We start from the raw sequence: 18,370 nt of genomic DNA on the forward strand, positions 1-18,370 counted from the left end.
GTGGACAAAGTCACGTGTCCTGTACCGTGCCAGACCCCTTGCCGGCCCCTCATCTCCCTTGCTGCGGCCTGGGAAGCACCGAGGCGACAGACCCCACGTTGACGCGGCGAGGGCGGTTCTGGCCCGGCCACCAGCCCGCACCCCCCACACCCATCCCCTGGGTGGGTGCTCACCCATGAGACTGCCGCTCTCCACGTGCCCCATGCGCTTGTCCTGACTCGGATGGACCGCTGCCAGCAGCACTTCCAGGCACAAGGCCGCCTCCAGGCAGGCCTCTGGTCCCCCGGTCCCTTGCTTGCCCGCCCCGCAGATCAAGTGCTTGGGGCCCCTCCTAAGCCCCGTGGAGGGTTTGCAGAAGGAAGAGACGCAGCAGGACCGTTCTGTGCTCCTGTGACTCAGGTTTGGCCCAACGTGGCGTGAGCCCTGAGAGGCGCCCGAGCTGGCCACAGTTTTCACCAAACCGTGGTCTCTGAGTCCTCAGGGCATCTGCCCCACAAGCTTGTTTCCATCCTAGCCAACCCAGCGGCGTTCAGACAGATTGCACCGGAACGGGCATGGACGCCCCTCTGCCCACAGTCCTGTCCCCATGCTCGTGACCAGGATGGGTTGACCCCTGTTGCCCTGAGGAAGACTGCTCGGTGATGAGAAATGTCAGGGACGTTTAATCATTGCATCTAATAGCTCAGGGACCTCGCCCGACAAAGCCACACACCCCTCCCGGGGGCCCCAGGCTCGGACGGGAGAGGAGGAAGACAGTAGCAGCCTGCTCCAGGGGGTCAAGCTGGGACAGTCTAGCTGAGTCCTGGCTCCGCCTCCAGGCTGGGGCCGGTCTGGTGAACCCGGTGCTCGTCAGTGCTGTGTCAGGCACTCGGAAGCGTTTTCTAGAGTCAGGTTGGCCAGGTGTGGGGGCTCAAGACACGTGAAGCTCGGTGATATCAGACTGTTGGAGAGACAGGAGTGCCCTCAGCCCTCCGTCCCTGTTCCACCTCCTCGCCCCTGCCAGGGTCTTTGCTGGGGCCCTGGGGCCTGTGACAGGGCGCAGACAAGACCTTCGAAGCTCAGTGTCATGCCCAGCACTCCCACAACGGGCCGCAAAAAAACGGGTGGGGGTGGGGCTTGGGCAAATTAGCCATTGGGTTTTGATCTCTGGCTTACGGAGCCCACCCACCCAGAGACCCCGGCCCGGGTCCTCACAGCCTGCCTCTGAGCCACTCACAAGGCCGGAGTGGTTCTGTGCGTCCAGGGGAGGAGGACAGCTGATGATTATTCATGAAGCGATCCCTTGGGTGTGGTTGCAGAGGTGACGTCTGGCTTGTCCCAGGTGCCAGGGATCCCCGCCAGCTGTGTCTGCCCTATCCAACCCCTCCCAGTCTGTCCCCACCTCCCTTTCAGAAGGCCTGGCCAGGGCTTTGGAGAGGACAGGGCGGGGATTGGGGGTGAGGGGTGGCTTACCTTGTGTTCGTGTCCTCTCTGAAAGACACAACAGAGTCTCTCTTAGCCCCAAGCTTTAGGGCTGGTGGCCCCCAGGTCCCTGCACTGGGGCAAGTCCATTCTTGGGGGCACTCCCCAGCTCTGACCACTGTCTGGCCCCGCTGGCGCCAGCCGAGCCCAGAGGTGCTCACGGAAGGAAGGGCTGGGGTCCGGAGCCCAGGGGCCAGGTGCCGCCTCCTGTGGCCGCCGCAGCTCATACTCACCCACGAGGGCTTAAAGCACACTCCCTGCCTCTGATAAAACTCACGTACTTGTGCCACTTGTTTCTACAACGACAGCGAGGTTGGACTCGGGTTTGCAGGGCTGAGGTCGGGCTGCCCTCCCGGAGCCCAGCCGCCTCAACTCACATGTATAGGAGGAGGCCCTGCACAGCTGTTTCCCACTGTACCGACGACCTGCAGGCACATGGGGTGTGCAGATGGGGAGGCCCCGGGTCCGGAGCCCCGCCCTCCCCAGGCCAGGACCTCCCCTCGCCCCACGGCTGCGCCCTACTCGCAGTTGTAGCCAAAGCAGATGACGTGCGAGTCGGTGCAGTTGGTGCAGGAGATGGTCTGGTACTGGAAGATGCCTGCAACACACAGGAGGCAGCCGCGGGCTCCCCGCCTCGGCCTCCCGGGGAGCTTCCCCGCCGGGCCCCGCGGGCTGCACCGGGCCTCACTCACCACAGTGACGCTGACAGTCAATGCGGCCTGTGTGGGCACAAGAGCACCAACCTGCCTGTCCCCTGCCCCGCCCACCCTTCCTGCCCCGCCCAAGGCTCCCCCAGGGTGGCGCTCAGCCTGGGGCCCCAAACGGCTGGTGGAGGGCAGCATGCCTCCAGGGACCGGCAGGGGCAGGTGGCAGGGAAGGGCGGGTGGGGGTTACCCAGTGCCTCGGCCCAGTCGCTGGAAGGGGCCCTGCCTTGAGGAGCTGCCCTTCTGTCCCCTTGGTGTTCTGTGCAGAATGCACCCTGCCAGCTCCCCGCCTGACCTCCGGGGACTTCCGAGCCGCTCCCGGGGCCCTCCCCCACCCGCCCGGGCTCTCCATTTGCTCACTTTCGATGATGGCATTCTGGATGAGGTGCACCTGCTCCCGGAAGATGGCTCGCAGCTCATTGGGGAAATACCCTGATGGGGGTGGGCAAGAGAGAGGTGAGGCTCGGGCGGGGGGCGGAGGGGCCCGTGTCCGTTTCCCGCGCGTGGCGGCTGCCCGCTCACCGGGGAAATACATCTTCCCCTGGTACAGCTGATCCATCTTCAGGTACACGGCGTTCGCCACCTGGTTCAGCTTCTCCCGGGCTGCGGGCGGGAGGGGGCGGCAGGTGAGCGGCCCGGGCCCGGTGTCCGGCAGCGCTGGGGGTCAGGTGGGGTCGGGGGTCAGGTGGGGTCGGGGGTCAGGCGGGGCCGGGGTCTGGCGGGGCCCGGGGTCTGGCGGGGCGGGGGACGCACCCAGGCGGGCGCCGCCTCTCCTGAGCGCACTCACTGATCTCCGCGGGGATGGCCAGGTGCAGCTCCTTCATCGTGTCCTGGCCCCAGTCGGTGAGCAGCGAGCCCGACACGGGGATGTCGCCCACCCACCAGGACTTGAGGTTCACGTGATGGCGGTAGAAGGAGAACTTTTCCGAGAAGTTGCTGTGGCAGTGCAGGCAGCCGCGGGCCAGCGCCGCAGTCAGGCCCAGGCACAGTAGCAGGGCCATGGCCCGCCCCCGCCCGCAGCCCGCCAACCAACGGCGCCTCCCGCGCCACGCCCCCGGCGCCGGCCCCGCCCCGCAACGGACAACTGCCGGCCCCGCCTCCGGGCCCCGCCCAGATCGCCCCTCCGAGGGGAGGGGTCGGCCGCGCCCCACGCATGCGCCCAGGACACGCGCAAGCTCCTCCTTCCGGGCTGGTCCGGGCGGGAGGACCCGCTCCGCGCTCCCGGCGCCGCGCGAGCTCCGCCCACGCCCCGGCACCAGCCAATGCCGTCCCGGCCCGTTTCCGGTTGCCAGGCAACAGAGCGCGGCGGCGGGGAGCGCCCCCCTTGTTCTAGACCGCGCCCCCACCTCGGCTCCGCTTCCGGGGAGGCCCAGGCCGGTAGCGGAAGTACATCTGTCTGGGCGAGGTGGCGGGCGGGCGCTGCGCTCTGTGGCTCCCGGGCGGCGAAGGCGACGGGGCGGCGGACGCTGGACGCCGGACAGCCGCGAGCGCCGCCCGGCAGGTTGGACTTGAGCCTGCAGGTGGGTCCCCTGAGGGACGGACGCGGGCGGCAGGGAGGCCGGGTCCCTCGGGAGGGGCGGACGCGGGCGGCGGGGAGGCCGGATGGGGGCGGCGAACGCGGGCGGCGGGACGGGGGGAATCCCTCGGGAGGGGAGGATGCCGGAGCGGGAGCGTCCTGACGCTTTGCTCTCCGGCTTTGCACTCGGTTCTGGGACAGGTGCCCCGCGGCTTTCCTCCTGCTCTACCGCAGGACAGTCTGGGCCCTTACTAGCCCCTGTTACAGGCTCAGCCCGGAGTGATAGGAAGGGCCACACCCCCGGCCCACGCTAGGGCAGCGCACTTCGGCCTCCCCTGAAATCCTCCGCCCAGGGTGTCCCCGGGTGTCTGTGGCCGTTCTCATAAGCCACTGAACCGTCTACTGACCGTGGATGAGAACAGAGCAAGTGGACGTCCTGCATGCCCCCTCACTCCCCCTGCAGGCACGCACCTCCCGCAACACTCTGCTCCGGGCCATGTGCCCACGTGGCTTCCCGTCTCCCTCACCCCTGCAGAGTCTCTGCCGAGGAGTGGGTGCCGGATACTCGCTGAGTCCCAGACACAGCATGTTTGCCAAAAAGAAAAAAGAAAAAACGATAAGATGACCGTAAGATTTGCTGCACCTGCTAGGTGTAGAAATGTATTCTGGCATTCCTGGGTAAAATATGATGCGGCATTAGTAGTGACTTCACTTTTCCACTTTTTAGCAAGGCTTCCGGACAGTGCGAGATTCTGCCGACGGCTCTTGTCACGGTCCTAGCGTTCTCTGTGACGTTCCTTCCGCAAACGCCCATCCGGCTCCTGCTTCCACCGGACTCACTGCTCTCCGCAGCGGGCGTGAGTTCTTGAACGGGGCTAGCGGCACAAGCTGTTAACCAGGTGCTGGGTGTGCGTGAGTGAGTGAGTGTTGGTTATAATTTTGTTTAAATCGGGCTTATTTTTTAAAGATTACTTATTTATTTATTTGACGCAGAGAGAGATCACAAGTAGGCAGAGAGGCAGGTAGAGAGAGAGGGGGAAGCAGGCTCCCCGCTGAGCAGAGAGCCCGATGCGGGGCTCGATCCCAGGACCCTGAGACCATGACCTGAGCCGAAGGCAGAGGCTTCACCCACTGAGCCACCCAGGTACCCTAAATCGGGCTTATTTTTAAGAGCAGTTTCAGGTTCCGAGCCAGAGTAGAAGGTGGAGCTCCCCCAGGCTCCCTCTCCCCATAACTGCACAGCCTCCCCCATGACCAGCCTCCCCGCCAGAGCCCGATGTTTGCGACCGGTGGCGGACCACCACCGCGACATGATGAACACAGGCGGGAGGTGACACCGGGCCTCCCGGTCAGCGCTGCACACAGCCCAGCTGCTCTGGCTCAGGGACGCACCACTGAGCTTCCTCCGTTCTCTGCGGGGCTGCAGAGTTCTTGTCTGAACCTCCCTGAAGGCAGGGCACGTCCCCGTCTCCATCCCGGAGGCTGACGGCCCGGAGTCTATGCGCCAGGTGTCCCCAATAACCCGGGAGGGAGTTCTGGGTGCGCCTAGCTCTCTTAGCAGAAGCAGCGGTGGTTCTTTGCCCTCCTCGGGGAGTTCTCAGAAATGCTAGTTCAGTTCCTGAGCTGTTTGCTAAACCCTTCCGCGGGCTTGTCCGTCTGCACGGGCGCTGCCAAGCCAGGAGCGCTCGGCGCCAAGTCCATGGCAAGCCGGGGCCCAGGAGCGGGTTTGCCTTGTCCAGTGCGTGGCGAAATGGAGCTTGAACCCAGACTCCCCGAACAGCTGGCTCAGACTTTGGGCTTTTCCTCAGGGAAGTTTCAGACGAGCCCCAGTGGGAGAGCCCCGTTCCTGATTTCCTAGAATTTCGAGATTCAGATAGCTTCAGCGGAAAGGGCAGACCCAGCGAGAGAAGCGAGGCAGCCCCCAGGCCAACCAGCAGGCCTCAGGTTGGCTTTCACGCTCTGCTTTCTCTGCCCCAGGGGACTGGGGCCAAACAGTATTTCAGCATTTGTTTCCGGGTGGGGAAGGCGCAGGGGGAGGGGCAGGGGCCGAGCAGGCCCGTGTGTGCCCGGCGCCCCCTCCTGCCTGGGGCAGCACAGGTGGGACGCTCAGGACACCTGGGCTCGCATCCAGGCCCCCCTTCTATTTGTGACTGTTCTGACTCTGACACCCTTCCTGCCTCTCCCAGCTTCTGGGTGTTCCAGGCAATCCTAGGTGTCCTAAGGCTTGTAGACCTGTGCCCCCTCTCTGCCGCCCTGGTCCCATGGCCCACTTCTCGTGTGTCTGCGTCCAGATTTCCGTGTTCTTCTAAAGACCCTTGTCATTGGGCTTGGGGCTCCCCTGCCCATCGTGACCTCATCTTTATATCTGCAAAGACCTTATTTCGAGAAGATCCCATTTACAGGTGCTGGGCATGTTTTGGGGGACAGGACTCGACCCATAACGGACCGATGCGGAGTGACTGTGGCTGGGCACAGGGTTTCTTTTGAGGTGCTGAGAATGTTCTAGAATTGTGACGGTTGCACTCCTCTCTGATTGTACTACAGACCACTGAATTGTATACTTTACAAGTTATTTGTGGCACATGAATTACATCACAGTGGACTATAAAAGGATTGTCGGCGGACTGAGTATGCAGAACCCCGTGGTAGCACCTGGCCTGCTGTGGTCTCAGCAAACCACTTCCTGCCTTCCTACAAAACAAATTGGGGAACTTCACCCCAGAAGCAAAGACAGGAGGGCCAAATTCGGGTAGAATGCCACGCCCTGTGGGGATGAGGGGAGGGGCTGGAGTCACCGTCCTGGGGGTCCTGCAGGGAGGTCGGCGGCTTCCCGCCCAGGAAGCTCTGCTGGTTTTTAAAACATCAACATTCCGATGGTGGAAGACAGCTCTGGGGTGCGGTCTTCTTGGACAGGACCGATCCCGGGCTTCGAGCATCTTCCAGCCAAACTCTTGGGTGCCTGGCCGGGAGCCAGGGTCGGCATGCTGATCGAGGACACACGGGGCTGACCTTGGCGATTGTGGCCTGTCGGTCTAGGCCCCTGCCCTGCTCCAGCAGTGTCCCTGCAGTGGGGACATGGCTGCCGCCCAAGCAGGACACAGAGGCACCGGAAGGAAGTGGCAGGGGCCGCTGCTTCTCCCCGGCAGGGTCATGCAAGGCAGCTGCTTGGAGGAACTGTGTTTTGTTTGGTTTTCAGAAGAAAAGAGGGGGAGGAGGGTGTGGGGTGGGGGTGGGGAGTTTTGTCGGCTTACCTTCATCAGTCTGGAGGTTTCTGAGTACTGCCTATGTCTCCTTTGAGGGAAGATCCTGGGCCACCCGTGGATCCCTTAGCGTTGAACCCAAGAAGCCTGTCCCACCTTCCCCCGCGCTGTCCGCGGAGGTGTCTGGGAAGAGCCGGTAACCTGGGCTGCGGGTGGCAATGGGGGGTCACCCCCTGTAGCACTTCTCAAGGCAAAGGCACATTGAGGTGGCCGGCCACCCCTCGGCCACGGGGCGCCTGTGTTTCCCATGGAAAGTCCTTTGTTTCGGAGGGGAATTCTTCCCATCAGGGAAGTTTTTTAGAAAATCATTGCTTCCGCTTAAAAAATTCCTCACCCATTCTGAGAGGACACCGAGAGCAGGCAGGAGCCCTGAGAGCTGCCCACCCGCCCCCATCTTCCAGAACCGGCCTGGTGTGCGTCTGGTTCCAGGCCTGGAGGCTCCTGGACAGACCCTGTCGTGCCCCTGAGGGCCCCCGCCATCTCTCACGGCCCGCTGCCATCTGTGCGGGTCATGGGTCCCCAGCGACATGGTCGCAAGCTAAGCTCCCGGAGCCACCCCGAGAGGCCCCAAAGAGGCAACAATGGGGTGCTGGCGGGGTGCCTTTCCCTTGTCCTGGGACTGCTGTCCGGGTGTAGCTGAGCTGCGGGGTGCACGAGAGGCCCAGAAGTCAGGCTAGGCCCAGCAGGAGCCACAGTGGCCCCAGTCCGGCCGGGCGGAGACACAGCCCCCGACCAGCGTTCTCAAGCAGAAGGGAGTTTGCGGGTTGAAGCACGGTCGTGAATGAGGAAGCAGGGGGCCCTGCTCTTGGGCAGCGGGAGCGGGTGACTCGCTCCTCCAGTTGGCCCGCAGGGGATCGCTGCCCCTTGACCTGTGCCTGGGGTGGCCCGAGAGTGGCCAGGTGTGCGATCAGCCAGCGGGACAGGGAGGCAGGCCACTTGGGCATCAGCGGTCTCGGGTGAGGCCCCGGGGGTCCCTGCCAGCCTGTCCAGTGCACCCACCCACGGTGTAGAGAGGCCTGGGCTACAGGTGGGCGAGTGGGGCTACGCACTCTGGGGCGCCACCTCCCTCCATCCAGGTCCTGGGGCCTGGAAGGCACACACATGAGTTGTGAGCAGAACTGTGGTAGGGGAACAGCCCTGGTCCCGGGGGTGCCCTGGCCTTGGGGTGAGACCGATGGACGCCTGAATAATGGACAGGTGGTTTGCCATGGAGGCACGTGGCCTGGCGGGACGGATGGTGGCTTCACCCCCACAGCCCAGGGTTTGAGCTCTGGTTCTTCCCTGTCAGGCGTCCTGACTACTGGTTAACCAGGTAGCAGGAAGTCACTGTCCTCTAATGCAGGCTCTCGGCCAGGTGACCCCCCCCAAGGGACACTGGGCAGTGTCTGGGGACACCTGGGGTCCTCATAACTGGGGGTGCTGCTCAGCACCCGGGATACCCCAATGTTAGCAGGGCCCAGGGTGCTCATCTAATCTGGGCCCATTTTCCCTTTTGTCCAGGTGGCCACCCCATCCTCAGACAGTGACCAGGATGTGCCCAGCCAGGAGTCAGCACAGTGGCAGGAAGGGGTGGGGCGGCCAGAGCCCGCCTGGGGAGCGAGGGGAAGCCCTTGGGCTGGGTCGATGGCCCACTCCCTCCCGCTTCAGAGCGGGGCTGGCCTTGGAGCAGCCGCCAGAGGTCGTTTCCTCCGACGGACCATCGCCTGCGCCTCTGCTCCGTGAACAGCTCCGGAGCGGCTGCGTTGTGGCCACGGGGCTGCTGACCAGTTCTGTCGGGGGCCGGGCCGGGCTCCCCTCGGGCCTTTTTCCCCACCAGGGAGTCAGGGCCGCTAGAGACGGTCCGCGGGCCGAGCCCCCGCTCGCCGGCCACATGTGCTTCGTGTTTTCAGCTCATCGTGGCCACGCACAGCTGCCACCGCTGGTCACTTCCATGGCCGCCCGACACCCCACACGAGCCCCTTCCCGCCCGTGGAAGGGCCTGGTCTGGATGTGTCACCTGCGTGGATTCACACCCCATGTGGCCTCCTGTGTCTGGGTCCCTCCCTGTGCATCATGGGCTCGGGGTCTGTCCCCGGGGCCGCACATGGGGACGCCTCGCTCCTGTCCATGCCCGGGGACGCTCCCTTGCAACAGACACAGCTTGATCATGTGATCACCTGTTGATGGACCTTTGGGTTGTTTCCACCCTTTTGATGATTATCCCAGATCGTGCTGCCCAGAACACACGTTTGCTCGTGACGTTTCCGTGTGGATGTTTGTTGTCCCTTGTCTTGGGCGTGGACCTGGGAGGTAGCTCTAACTGCCGGGCCACGCGAGAGGAGTCCCGTTTCTGCGTGTCCTCACTGACACCGTGATTGTCCTTTGTGGTGACGGCCGTTCTCGTGGGGAGCGGTGGTTCCCTCCCCCTCCCACTGGGGTTTCTCTCATCCCCCTGGCCCCGTCGTCCCTGGCCAGCTCTTCTGTCCCGGATGCTCCCCTCCGGTGTTCCGCAGGTTTATCCTGCCTCGAGCAGACCTTCCGGCGTCCGCGCTGCACAGCTGGGCCCACAAGAAGGTCGGGCTTTGCCGGTCAGTGCAGGGAAGGGGAGCCCCAGAGCCCCTGTACAACCAGGGCCTGGCCAGCGTCCTCAGCAGTTACCCCAGCCAGCACTCAGGGACGCCGTGCGTGGCCTGGAGCTGCTGTAGCGAGTGACCACAGGTTTCGTGGCCTAAAGCAACATGGATCTATCATCTCACAGTTCTGAAGGTCACGAGTTCAAAACGGCGCAGTCAGGGCTGGTTCCCCTGGGGACCCCAGGGAGACCCGGCTCCTGCCCTTTCCTGGCCCGCAGACCCCCTCCATCCTCCCCGCCAGCAGTGCGGGGTCTGCCCGTCACCAGGACCCCCACCCTCTGCCTCCCTCTCGTGACAACCTCGTGGGGATGCCAGGCCCCCTGGGAACCCAGCGTCACCCCCACCTCGGGGCCATGACAGTCCCCTCTGCCACGGGAGGGGACACATCTGCAGGTCTCAGACCAGGACAGGGACGTCTCTGCGGCCTTTATTCCTCCTACCACATCCTCTCCCCTGACCAGGGCACATCAGGCGCCCCCTGAGCCCGCAGAGTGGGGTCCCGGGTTCACACCAAGGACGAGGTCACACTGGCCGGGGTGGGTTGCTCCACCTCTGCTGCTGCCTCCTATTCGGCCCCCACACCCCTCGCTAACCCCGGGAGGACTGGCTCTCCAGGTTCCGCGTGAGTGCCACAGCCCCTCCGCTTCAGGTGCCTGCGGGTCGGCTCGGCTCTGGCCACCCGGCAGCCACGGGGACACAGGCGTCCCGGCCCCAGCACTGGTTTAGGCCATCAGCACATGACGCGTGGCGTCTGGCATCCATCGCCGGCTTGGGGAGCCTGGCCTTCAGCTGCAGGGTCTGGGCGAGCAGGTGGAGGAGTGCGGGCCCTGCAGGAGGGACGCCGGCTCTCGAGGGTCTTCTTGGGGGCTGCGCCTGCAGGAGTCACAGGGAAGCTCTAACTGCATGTTTGCTAATAGCCAGGTGTCCCTGTCGTCAGCCCGACATCGTCGTCCTGGGACACTGTGTCCGCCCACTCGGCCCCGCAGGAGTCTGGGTCTGGGATGCCTGTGCTCCTCCCTTTGGCTCCGCTGTCTGCAGCACTGGTGACAACGAGCCAGGCACTCTGCGGGGGCTGCCCTGGGTCCTGGGGGACTGAGGGTGTCTCCATAGAAGCAGATCTGATGAGGGAAACAGAGGCCAGAGAGTATGGGGGGGTCCTCCAGAAGCCGGGAAAGGCAGGAGCTCCCAGGAATCCCATTCCAGATGTGGGGCCTCCAGAACTTTCTGGAGTTAGGCTGTTAGGAGCCCTAGGTGTGTGGTAATTTGCTACAGCAACGTGCCGGGTCTGGAGGGACAGGCTGCTTGGCGACCAGCCAGTTCCAGGCCAGAGGAATGAACCCCACGATTTAAACAGAGAGAAGGCGGGTGGGTGTGGACTGTAACGGGGATGGCGACTTGGGTGCGGCGACTTGGGTGCGGTGTGTGCGAGGTGGGGTGGGGCCACCTGCGGGTCCTTCCACTTCCCGGTTCTCCCCAGACTTCCCCTTCCCCTTCTGCGCCTTCCACCTGGTGAACTCCCAAGACCTCCACCCCGCTGGCTCCACTGGGCGCCCGGCCTTCCCCATCCCAGCCCCCGCTGTCTTAGCCTGGCCCGTGCCCCCGGAGTGTGCGGGGTGGTGCAGGATGGGGCCGGCCCTGGGCACAGCCTGGTGACTGCTCTCCCAATATGAGTCTGCTCGCCGCCTTCACGTACTCGATCGCATCCCCTCGTGCTCTCTGAAGGGGGGTCCGCGCTGTCCACATGTAACCGAGGAGGACGCCGGGCACAGAGAAGGCTGGAGGAGGGACCAGGGGAGGTGGGCTCTCACGGCAGGGCCTCATCCCTGGGGAACCAGCGGGCACGCGTCACGGTCCCGCATTGGACAGGCCAGACCCAGACAGGCTCGTCCAGGCCTCTGAGATGGGCGCTGCGGTGGAGAGTGTCCCCCCAGAATTCCCATCCGCCATCAGGAATGGGGTCTTTGCACACATCCTCAGGTGCGAAAGGAGGGCATCCAGTGCAGCGAGGGGCTGGAGGCAGTGCAGAAACAGAAATCATGCTTTCCAGCTCTGGAGGCCGGCGCCGGAGCGGCATTTCCAGAGCCAGCTGATGGTCCCCCCCACACCGTGTTGCAGGTCTCAGGAAGGCCCGGGGTGCGGCGGATCTCCCGTCCCCTCGGCGGCCGCCCAACACCAGCGTCCCACCCGGGCCCGTCTGCAGAGGCGTCGCCGGGGAGCGTGCCGACCGGGCAGGGGGCCGACATGTCCAACCCCTTCCTGAAGCAAGTGTTCAACAAGGACAAGACCTTCCGTCCCAAGCGCAAGTTCGAGCCGGGCACCCAGCGTTTCGAGCTGCACAAGAAGGCACAAGCATCACTAAACGCGGGGCTGGACCTGAAGCTGGCCGTGCAGCTGCCCCCCGGTGAGGAGCTCAGCGACTGGGTGGCCGTGCATGTAGTGGACTTCTTCAACCGCATCAACCTCATCTACGGCACCATCGGCGAGGGGTGCACGGAGCAGTCGTGCCCGGTCATGTCCGGCGGCCCCAAGTACGAGTACCGCTGGCAGGACGAGCACCAGTTCCGCAAGCCCACGGCTCTGTCGGCCCCCCGCTACATGGACCTGCTCATGGACTGGGTCGAGGTGCAGATCAACGACGAGGGGCTCTTCCCCACCCACGTCGGTGAGCCGCGGGGCATGGGGGCGGGCCAGGCCCAGTGCTCTCCTCGGTCCGGGGGAATCTGCGTTCACACGTCTGCCCGTTTAAAGTGTGCAGTTCAGTGCTGTTTAGTGCTAGAACATTCCACCACTGCGAGAGCAGCCTGGTCCCCATCAGCTGTCATCCCCACCCCTGCCCCGGCCCTGGCTCCCACCCCCTCCTCACTGTCTGCGTGGACAGGACTCCTCTGGGGCCCTCCTGGGAGTGGGGTCCTGCAGGATGGATCCTTCTGGGTCTGGCTGCTCTCACTGAGCCCCGTGTCCTCAGGTCCATTTACTTAGTTGTCAGTATGTTTGCCGAGTTGTGCAACCGTCACTACTACCTAATTCCAGAACCCTCCCATCACCTGCAAGGAATCCCTTTCCCCAGAACAGTCATTCCCCAGCCGTCCCAGCACGGGGTGAGGCTGGACCTGTCACACACAACTCCCGGAGAGCTTTTTCTTTCCTGCTCGCCCTCAGCTCGGTGCCAGTCTCCCCACTGGAGAGCAGCTGTGTGGGCTCCGCTGTGTGGGGGCCTGGCCTGGGCACCCCATGAGCTCGCTGCCATCTCTGTGTGCACCCCCCACCCACCGTTAGCCAGCAGGGTCCCCATGGCGAGGATGGGGGCGCGTGTGTTCTCTCCGGTCTGGGCCCCCACCCGCTGGTGCCACTGCAGCCGTCTGTGCTGTGGGACAAAGACCCGGGAATGGGTTGGGGGCAGAAGGAGCACGCGGGGGCGCCCAGCACACAGACTGGGACCCCCAGGAGGGGCACATCAGCACCATGGAGAAAAGGGAAGTGGAGAAGCACTGAACTCCGTCGTCCGAGTTAGGGCCTGGGGCACGCAGCAGGCAGGTTGTGTCCGTGTATAGACAGAGCGGAGGTGGAGAGTGAACCCTCGGGGACGGCCGTCAGCGTCCAGCAGCATGTGGACGGGCTCCCGTTTGATTCAGTAAAACCAGCCGAGCCGAAACGCGCGCCCAGGCCTGGGCGAGGAGGGCTCTCAACGCGCGCCCAGGCCTGGGCGAGGAGGGCTCTCAGGCGGAGGGCTCCGGCCGTCGCAAGGGGGAGGCTGGGGTAGGGTGGCCCCAGGCAGCGCGGCGCAGCACTGCGGGGCTCCCCGGCAGCCCAGCTGACCCCCGGCCCCACACGCAGGCACGCCGTTCCCCAAGAACTTCCTGCAGGTGGTGAAGAAGATCCTGTCGCGGCTGTTCCGCGTGTTCGTGCACGTCTACATCCACCACTTCGACCGCATCGCGCAGCTGGGCTCCGAGGCGCACGTCAACACGTGCTACAAGCACTTCTACTACTTCGTGCGGGAGTTCGGCCTCATCGACACCAAGGAGCTGGAGCCGCTGGTGAGCGCGGGGCGGGGCCGAAGCTGGAGGGGCGGGGCGTTCGGGCTGGGCTTCCGTCCCAGCACAAACCGCCCAGGTTGGTTCACGGGGTTTGGGCCCAAGCTGGTGGGTGCGGCCACAGATGGGGGCCGCTTGGATCCCCGGCGCCAGGGACCCAGCCGCTGGGGTGGTTTGGGGTTTTCTTTGGTCCCTGCCCCGCTGGCGGGCAAGCTGGGATGCGGCTGCCCAGGTGCACCCGGTCCCCCCAAGAGGCCCTGAATCCTGGGGGTCCCCCACCCCCCGGGGACGTCACTCCTATCGCGCAGCCCAGAGCCATCGTGGGGGCGGGGTGCCTGGAGGAGGCCGGTCCGTCCAGCGGCTGCCCCCCTTTCCCTGTGGGAGACGCTGGGGGTCTTCAGAGCACGGGCAGCAGCGGCCTGGGGGGGCTGCTTCGAGGGCCCTCGGTGTCCCCTGGCCGGAGAGCAGGTAGTGACTGATTCCTCATTGAGATAGACTTCACACACGTGGAAGCTGTCCACCACGTGTGACACATTCCCAAGGTGCTCTGACGTCTCCCCGCCGGTATCCAGAGCATTCCGTCCCCCCAAGAAGCCCCAGCCGCCCTGGCCAGCACTCCCCAGTCCATAGCTCCCTCGAACCGCCCTCTGGCTAGGGCTTTGCTGACCCAAACCCTGTGGGTCCCAGCCTGGGGATGGGCCCCTTGCCCACTGCTCTCCCACGTTGCGGTGGGCTTTTAGCGAGAACTGGGAGGCCAGAGCGTGACAGGACTGCTCTCCAGGTCCCCACCAGCCACCACCACCCCTGCTCACAAGGGTTCCCGGTGAGGCCGGTGGTCAGAGCCCCCAAGGGCCATTCCAGGGGGGTGGGGGGATCCCCCCAAGTGCATAAAAGCTAGAATGTTCCAGGGGCTAGCAGGCCCTGGGCTTGCAGGGCAGTGGCTGCGGGACTGAGATCATACTCTAGGGTCCCACAGCTTCCCTTGCATGGCCCCAGGACCCCCATGTGGGCATTTTGTTTTTTCCTTTTCTTTTTTAGTGATTTCTGCATGGATTCAGGTCTTTGAACTGGGTTTGTTTGTTTGTTTGTTTGTTTTTAAGATTTTATTTATTTGACAGACAGAGATCACAAGCAGGCAGAGAAGCAGGCAGGGAGAGAGGAGGAAGCAGGCTCCCTGCTGAGCAGAGAGCCAGATTCAGGGCTGGATCCCAGGACCCTGAGACCATGACCTGAGCCGAAGGCAGAGGCTTTAACACACTGAGCCACCCAGGTGCCCCTCTTTGAACTGAACTATTTTTGTTCAGCTTTCAACGACTGTTAAACTCCTCCTCACATGACCGTTCCCAGTGCCTCTGTGTCCTTGCGGGCTCTGCCTAACGGGGGGAGGGTTTACTCCGAGCTGACGGAAAGTTCTGGAACTGGATAGAGGAAGGGTCCACGCCATTGTGGATGTGAATGCTGCTGACCTGTTCACCTCACGATGGGTGCCCTTACGTAACAGTCACCTCCATCCATGTCGTGTTTTCAGAGTGCTGACAGCTGGAACCTGCAGTGCCGTCACGTCTGGTGGTGGTTTTTCTCAACTTTGCATCTTGATCCCCTCGTCATTTCTCCCACATCAATGCCGAGAGTTTTCTGTTTTTTAAGATTTTATTTATTTGACAGAGAGTGTGCACACACGTGCACCGGCGGGTGGGGGGGTGGTCAGGGAAGAGGGAGAAGCAGACCCCCCGCTGAACCCAGTGCAGGACCTCATCCCAGGACCCCAAGATTGGGACCTGAGCTGAAGCCAGACGCTTCACCAGCCACTCAGGCCCCTGTGCTTAGAGTTCTTTCCAGCGCCGGGCAGAGGGTAACGTGCGTAAGCTCTGACTTCCCCAGGCTGTGTGGGAAGGAATCAGGTGGTGATCTGCCCGGCTGCCCTGTGCACCGAGGCTCCCGGGGCCTGTCGTAGAACGTGGCGGAATGCCTTCATATCTAGTCTTTTTGCATTTAGCCTTCATCTGTTGGGACGACCCTCGAGGCTGCCCTCACCGGGTCTAAAGGCTGTATCATAGTACTTGTCTTTATTTCCCGGCTGTTTTCCAGAAGTTTCTTTGCAGCGTCCAGTCCCCTATAGAAGGCACAGATCAGTACACTGTGGCCCTGGGATGACTGCCTGGTTTTGGGAATAAAGTTTTATTGGCACGCAGGGAGCTAGTCGTTTCCGTGTTGAGGGGGCTGCGGTCCCCCACAGGGAACAGGACATGGCCTCTTGGCCCTTCACGAAGAGCGCGCCACCCTGGCTGACAGCGTGCTGTCATCTGTTGCGTTGATCGTAAGGTTTGCCGTTAAGTGAGGCCCGTGGCCCCCTGGAGACCAGCTCCCCTGCTTCTCCATTTGTGCGTGGTTTCCGCCCCCCTCGTGTCAGTCCCTAACGTCCCGCTTGTTCTTCACAGAAAGAAATGACTGCGCGGATGTGCCACTGAGTCCCTGGGCCCTGCAGTCACTGAGGCAGTGCCAGGGGACCCTCGCTTTTACGGCCACGTCTCCAGACCATGGACTTGAGCTTTGTAGAAACTGCACCCAGTGAGCGAGCTCAGTCCCGGGGCGGCTGCACTGACCGTGGGGGTGGGGTCCTCCGCCATCTCGGTGGGCAGCCGCCGTGGGTCTCCACGTGGCCACCCTGAGCCCATCTCCTCAGCAGGCATCGAACTTGAACTCCGTGGCTCTGCGTGTCGAGCACCGGCAAAAACCCACTGGTGAACCCCTAGCACTTGCCCTCGTGGCCCTGTGTCCACTTCGCAACTCGCGCAACGGGAACCCCACCCCTGCTCCCCAGCCGGACCCCTTCATGGATCGTGAATGATGGGATTTTTCTCCCTGTTAGAGAGACGGCCCCTCTCTCTTAGGAATAACGCGGGATGGATCTTCCGTGTCCCGGGCTGGAACCTGTTGAATTTCGCCAAACGTGTAGCTGGGGTGAGCCCTTCTGCAGCACGTGCCGGCTCTGTGTGGAAACCCCGCGTTTGCGTGGCCCCGCGCGGCCGCAGGACCCGAATCCCAGCTCTGGCTGCTGTGGACATTGGGAGCCCTGTCTGGGCCACGCCAAAGCCACCGCAGGAGCGCCATCCTGTCTGTGCCTCCAACCCCCGACCCCGCGCGGCAGCCTCAGTGGCCTTTTCTGTGGCAGCCCTCCCAGCGTGGGCCGCACCGACTCCGAGTACCTCTGGGCGTTGGGGGCGCTCGCAGGAGCAAGGCCGTCCCCCAGCGCCAGCAAGTGCAATTAACGCAGCCTTGGCCCGGGGTCCGGCTCCAGGAGGCCCTTCCCCTGGAGTGGAGCTCCCTCTGGACGCTGGACTTTGGCCCACACCGAAACCACTGTGTCCCCCAGGGCTGCGGGCTGTCCCTGCACCAGCCGCAGTACACTGTGCCACCTTCATACCTCAGCTGCTGCTTGTCATTTCCGCGTCCCTGGTCTGAGGGCCTGGTGTTGGGCCCTGCCACCGCGTTTGTCCCCAGGGTGCCCTTGTCCCCACGGGCTGAGGGTTTGCACCCGCCGAAGTGCCCCCTGGGGTGCCGGCACCCCCGCTGCAGAGTGGGGAGCGGGGAGGTCAGGACTGAGACCCTGGGGTGGGCATCTGCTCCCTCGCCCATTTCCGTCGCCCTTAAACACGGTTTTAGCTCTGCCTTTCCGCTGCACGCGAGAGGGAGCCGGGCCTCCGTGAGCCTTGCGCCAAAGAGATCAGGAGAGTAAAGCTGGGGAGCCCTTTCTTCGATGTGGGAAACAGGGTCCGATCGCGCCCTCGTGGGAGTCCGGCCTGGGGCCTCTGGCAAAATGGGCACTGATGAGGCCGGAGCCCTGGGGCTGGGCTGGCTGTTCACCCCCAGAGGGCGCCCCGTCGCCGCAATCACACGCTATTTGGAAAGACCTCAAGACACGGCTTGCCTCCTGAGTGTGCAAAACACCACAGCAATTTCCAGAACCCGCTAAGAATTTGGGAGCTTTTTGTAATGTCCCCCAAACACGTCCCCTCCTGGGCCCCCCGGGAGCTGGGACGTGTCCCCTCCTGCAGCAGAGGGGAAGTTGTCAGGGCCCCGAGGTGGGGGTGACCCTAGGTGCCCGGGGAGCCCTGCGTCCTCACCAGGTCCTCAGGAGAGGGAGGCAGAGGGCGGGGGGTCCCAGAGACCGGCAGACCCCGCGCTGCTGGCGGGGAGGATGGAGTGGGGTCGTGGGCAGGAAAGGGCAGGAGCCGGGTCTCCTTGGGCCTGGGAGGGACCAACCCTGCCCGTGCCGGGGTTTTAGGACTTCTGAGCCCAGAACTCTCTGAGAATCAGTCCATGTGGTTTTAAGCCCTAAGTTGGTAGTGACCTGTCACCCGCTGCCTCGGCAGGCTCAGACCCCCGTTAGAAGGAAATGTTTTACCCATAGAATGGCCAGTACCTCTTGCCCTGGGCTACTGGGAATGCCAGAATCAGAGGCCAGCTCCCAAGGGACTCCTCCCTCCGTGCCCAGAGAGCCACCCCAGAACTTGTCCCACCCAGAGAGGTGATGGGGGACAAGTGTTGGTGTCTGGAAATCTGGCCGGACTGGGAGGGGGCGGGAGAGGGAAGTGGCAGTGTTGCTGGGATAAGACGGCTGGCTGAGCAGCCTCCCGGCCAACACACAAGGGACTGTCATCTCAGCGGCGTGAATTTCTGTCCTGCCGGTGGACGGGACCCAGCAGGCTGCCTCCGGTGCCTGGGCCACCCCTGTCCCTTTGTAACTCAGCAGCTGCTTGCTGAGGCGGGCTGAGATCTGGAG

At 63.7% G+C, this 18,370-nt stretch overlaps 2 protein-coding genes across 13 annotated transcripts; one reads left to right on the forward strand and one right to left on the reverse strand.

The window, feature by feature from the left end:
• Positions 1 to 639: 639 nt before the first annotated feature.
• IZUMO4 (IZUMO family member 4) lies at positions 640 to 3,247 on the reverse strand. 6 transcript variants are annotated; one of them, XM_047711083.1, is made up of 10 exons: positions 2,953 to 3,247; positions 2,688 to 2,768; positions 2,526 to 2,597; positions 2,154 to 2,180; positions 1,984 to 2,059; positions 1,839 to 1,886; positions 1,695 to 1,757; positions 1,453 to 1,470; positions 1,195 to 1,281; positions 640 to 940 (listed from the first exon to the last, which is right to left on the reverse strand). In XM_047711083.1, exons 1-10 carry the CDS (start codon positions 3,164 to 3,166, stop codon positions 850 to 852), a joined length of 777 nt encoding a protein of 258 aa, XP_047567039.1. In that variant the 5' UTR covers positions 3,167 to 3,247; the 3' UTR covers positions 640 to 849. The 6 variants fall into 6 exon arrangements, with proteins under 6 accessions (XP_047567039.1, XP_047566994.1, XP_047567020.1 ...); XM_047711038.1 differs by having other exon boundaries at positions 1,743 to 1,757; positions 2,953 to 3,246; XM_047711064.1 differs by having other exon boundaries at positions 1,217 to 1,281; positions 1,743 to 1,757; positions 2,953 to 3,245.
• A 298-nt stretch (positions 3,248 to 3,545) lies between these two features.
• Positions 3,546 to 17,015, forward strand: MOB3A (MOB kinase activator 3A). Of its 7 annotated transcripts, none has more exons than XM_047710876.1 (5): positions 3,550 to 3,685; positions 4,409 to 4,601; positions 11,669 to 12,215; positions 13,388 to 13,590; positions 16,026 to 17,015. In XM_047710876.1, exons 3-5 carry the CDS (start codon positions 11,795 to 11,797, stop codon positions 16,053 to 16,055), a joined length of 654 nt encoding a protein of 217 aa, XP_047566832.1. In that variant the 5' UTR covers positions 3,550 to 3,685; positions 4,409 to 4,601; positions 11,669 to 11,794; the 3' UTR covers positions 16,056 to 17,015. The 7 variants fall into 7 exon arrangements, with proteins under 7 accessions (XP_047566807.1, XP_047566832.1, XP_047566842.1 ...); XM_047710886.1 differs by having other exon boundaries at positions 4,409 to 4,597; XM_047710859.1 differs by having other exon boundaries at positions 4,409 to 4,593.
• Positions 17,016 to 18,370: the final 1,355 nt, after the last annotated feature.

This window comes from Lutra lutra, chromosome 1 (genome assembly GCF_902655055.1).
Source record: "Lutra lutra chromosome 1, mLutLut1.2, whole genome shotgun sequence".
Taxonomy (NCBI): domain Eukaryota; kingdom Metazoa; phylum Chordata; class Mammalia; order Carnivora; family Mustelidae; genus Lutra; species Lutra lutra.

Coding starts and splice junctions, on each gene's coding strand:
- MOB3A (XM_047710851.1), top strand. CDS start 11,795: ATGTCCAACCCCTTCCTGAAGCAAGTGTTCAACAAGGACAAGACCTTC. Junction 12,216..13,387: donor GCTCTTCCCCACCCACGTCG/GTGAGCCGCGGG, acceptor CCCCACACGCAG/GCACGCCGTTCCCCAAGAAC. Junction 13,591..16,025: donor CCAAGGAGCTGGAGCCGCTG/GTGAGCGCGGGG, acceptor TGTTCTTCACAG/AAAGAAATGACTGCGCGGAT.
- IZUMO4 (XM_047711083.1), bottom strand. CDS start 3,166: ATGGCCCTGCTACTGTGCCTGGGCCTGACTGCGGCGCTGGCCCGCGGC. Junction 2,598..2,687: donor GGGGAAGATGTATTTCCCCG/GTGAGCGGGCAG, acceptor CACCCCCATCAG/GGTATTTCCCCAATGAGCTG. Junction 2,181..2,525: donor CCAGAATGCCATCATCGAAA/GTGAGCAAATGG, acceptor GTGCCCACACAG/GCCGCATTGACTGTCAGCGT.